This window comes from Somniosus microcephalus, unplaced genomic scaffold (genome assembly GCF_052327205.1).
Source record: "Somniosus microcephalus isolate GS21.2 unplaced genomic scaffold, FLI_Smic_1.0 unresolved_chr1, whole genome shotgun sequence".
NCBI classification, from domain to species: Eukaryota; Metazoa; Chordata; class Chondrichthyes; order Squaliformes; family Somniosidae; genus Somniosus; species Somniosus microcephalus.
The window spans coordinates 172,893,330-172,895,556 of record NW_028225179.1 but is presented as its reverse complement, the minus strand read 5'-3'; the positions used below and the strand labels follow the sequence as shown (position 1 = coordinate 172,895,556).

Below are 2,227 nucleotides of genomic sequence, written 5' to 3'. Positions count from 1 at the left end.
GCACGCAGGTGCAGGGGAGGATGATTGTCAGGGGCTGAGGGTGTGATCTAAGCATGCGCGGTGCGGGCCAGGCGCCTGTGGAGCAGGAGAGGGTGGGGCGATGGGGCGCATGTGTGGGGTCAGCCACACCTCAGCGCAACAGCCGGAGTGCTTTCTGGAGCGCAGGGGCTTGTGGGGATTGCAGCCGCCATTACTATTGATCCTTTCAACCAACCTGTGCAGCAACTGGGGCCTGAAAATCAGCTTCACTGCCCCTGGGCTGGAAAAGGGCGACATGAGGCAACATTCTCCCTCTTACCCCTTTCTACACTCTTTTTACAGGGTTTTAGAAGTGGAGCATTTATAGACAGGAAGCTCAAACCAAACATCACGTCAGGATCAGACAGAGTCACTCGATTGATCAGGACCTGAATATCATCAGCCTTTGCACATGGAAGGAGAGAGCAGTGATCGCAGCGCTGACAAACCGCACACGTGTTCCGTGTGTGGACTCGGATTTAGCCGATCGCCTGACCTGGCGAGACACGTGCACCGTCACACCGGGGAGAAACCGGGTAAAGGTGGGGACGGCAGAAAGGGATTCAGTTCCCCGTCTGCGTCGGAAGTTCATCGGCGCAGTCACACTGGGGACAGTGCATTCACGTGCTCCATGTGTGGAAAGGGATTTGTTTATCCATCCCACCTGCTGAGACACCAACTTGTTCACACTGACAAGACACTGTTTAACTGTTCTTACTGTCGGAAGAGCTTTAAATGCTCTGGGACTCTGCAGGAACACCAGCTAATTTACACCGATGAGAGGCCATTTACGTGTTCTGACTGTGGGAAGAGCTTTAAAAGCTCTCAGAATCAGATGACACACCAGCGAGTTCACACTGGTGAGAGGCCATTCACCTGCTCTGAGTGTGGGAAGGGATTCACTCAGTCATCCAACCTGTTGGCACACTGGCAAGTTCACACTGGGGAGAGGCCGTTTAAATGTTCTGACTGTGGGAAGAGGTTTAAAAGGTCCGGAGATCTGAAGGGACACCAGCGTACTCACACTGGGGAGAAGCTGTTTACCTGCTCCATGTGTGGGAAGCGATTCACTGATTCATCCAACATGCTGACACACCAGCGAGTTCACACTGGGGAGAAGCCATTTAAATGTTCTGACTATGGAAAGAGGTTTAAAAGGTCCAGAGATCTGAAGGGACACCAGCGTACTCACACTGGGGAGAGACCGTTCACCTGCTCCGTGTGTGGGAAGGGCTTCACTCAGTCATCCAACCTGTTGACACACCAGCGAGTTCACACTGTTCTGTAGCGCAGGGCCCTGGAGACAGCTGGGGTGACATGAACGTGGAATGGATGAATGTTTTACAATTTCTTGTACTGTTGTTTAATCTTTCAATCTGTTATGCTGATGATTCCCTTGATTTGACTGTTCATAGTGTTACATACAATGTACAGCACAGAAACAGGCCATTCGGCCCAACTGGTCCATGCCAGTGTTTATGCCCCACACCCACCCTACTTCAATTAACCCGATCAACATATCCTCCCATTCCGTTCTCCCTCATGTAGCTTCCTCATAAATGCATCTATGCTGTCCACCTCAACCACTCCCTGTGGTAGCGAGTTCCCCATTCTAACGATTCCCTGGGTAAAGACAGTTCTCCTGAATTCATTACTGGATTTATAAGTGACTATTATATTTATGGCCCCTTAAATATGATGAGATTCTGTTAAGCTGACCAGTATGTTGTTGTACTTTATCTTTGTCTGATGAATGAAACATTACTGAGCCCCTGTACCCATGTTATGGGATGAAGTGCCAGACAAGTGAAGGCACAACGTCTGGGTGTGAATCTAATAATAACCTCATGGACCGTATAGGTGTGATAACCAGACGGGCTTGTGGTTATAGTCTGGTCACAGATGGACCAAATTCCCTGAATTAGCAGGAGTTCAGGAGGCGGTCAACAGACGGGTCCAAACAATCCCATTTCCTGAGCGGTAACCAAGCTTGTGTATAAGAACAGGTCACTTAAGTCGTTGTCAGTTGGAACAGACTCAAGAAGATCGCGCGCGAATCCACTGTACTTCTATTCTCCAGATTGAGGGAATTATCACCGATCTGTGTTATGCAGCACTCTTAATAATGCTTGGAGAGACAATTTGTGTTCCTGTGAGCTTGATTATCTGGAATCTGAAACCCTGGGACTCCCGATCATTAGAGTCAACC

The 2,227-nt window shown here is 49.5% G+C and overlaps 1 protein-coding gene across 1 annotated transcript; it reads left to right on the top strand.

Annotated features, from left to right (window-relative positions):
• The first annotated feature begins 345 nt into the window (after positions 1–345).
• LOC147096577 (uncharacterized) lies at positions 346–1,873 on the top strand. The gene has a single exon (XM_085975383.1). The coding sequence runs from the start codon at positions 431–433 to the stop codon at positions 1,304–1,306; it is 876 nt and encodes a 291-aa protein (XP_085831509.1). The 5' UTR covers positions 346–430; the 3' UTR covers positions 1,307–1,873.
• Positions 1,874–2,227: the final 354 nt, after the last annotated feature.

Coding starts and splice junctions, on each gene's coding strand:
- LOC147096577 (XM_085975383.1), top strand. CDS start 431: ATGGAAGGAGAGAGCAGTGATCGCAGCGCTGACAAACCGCACACGTGT.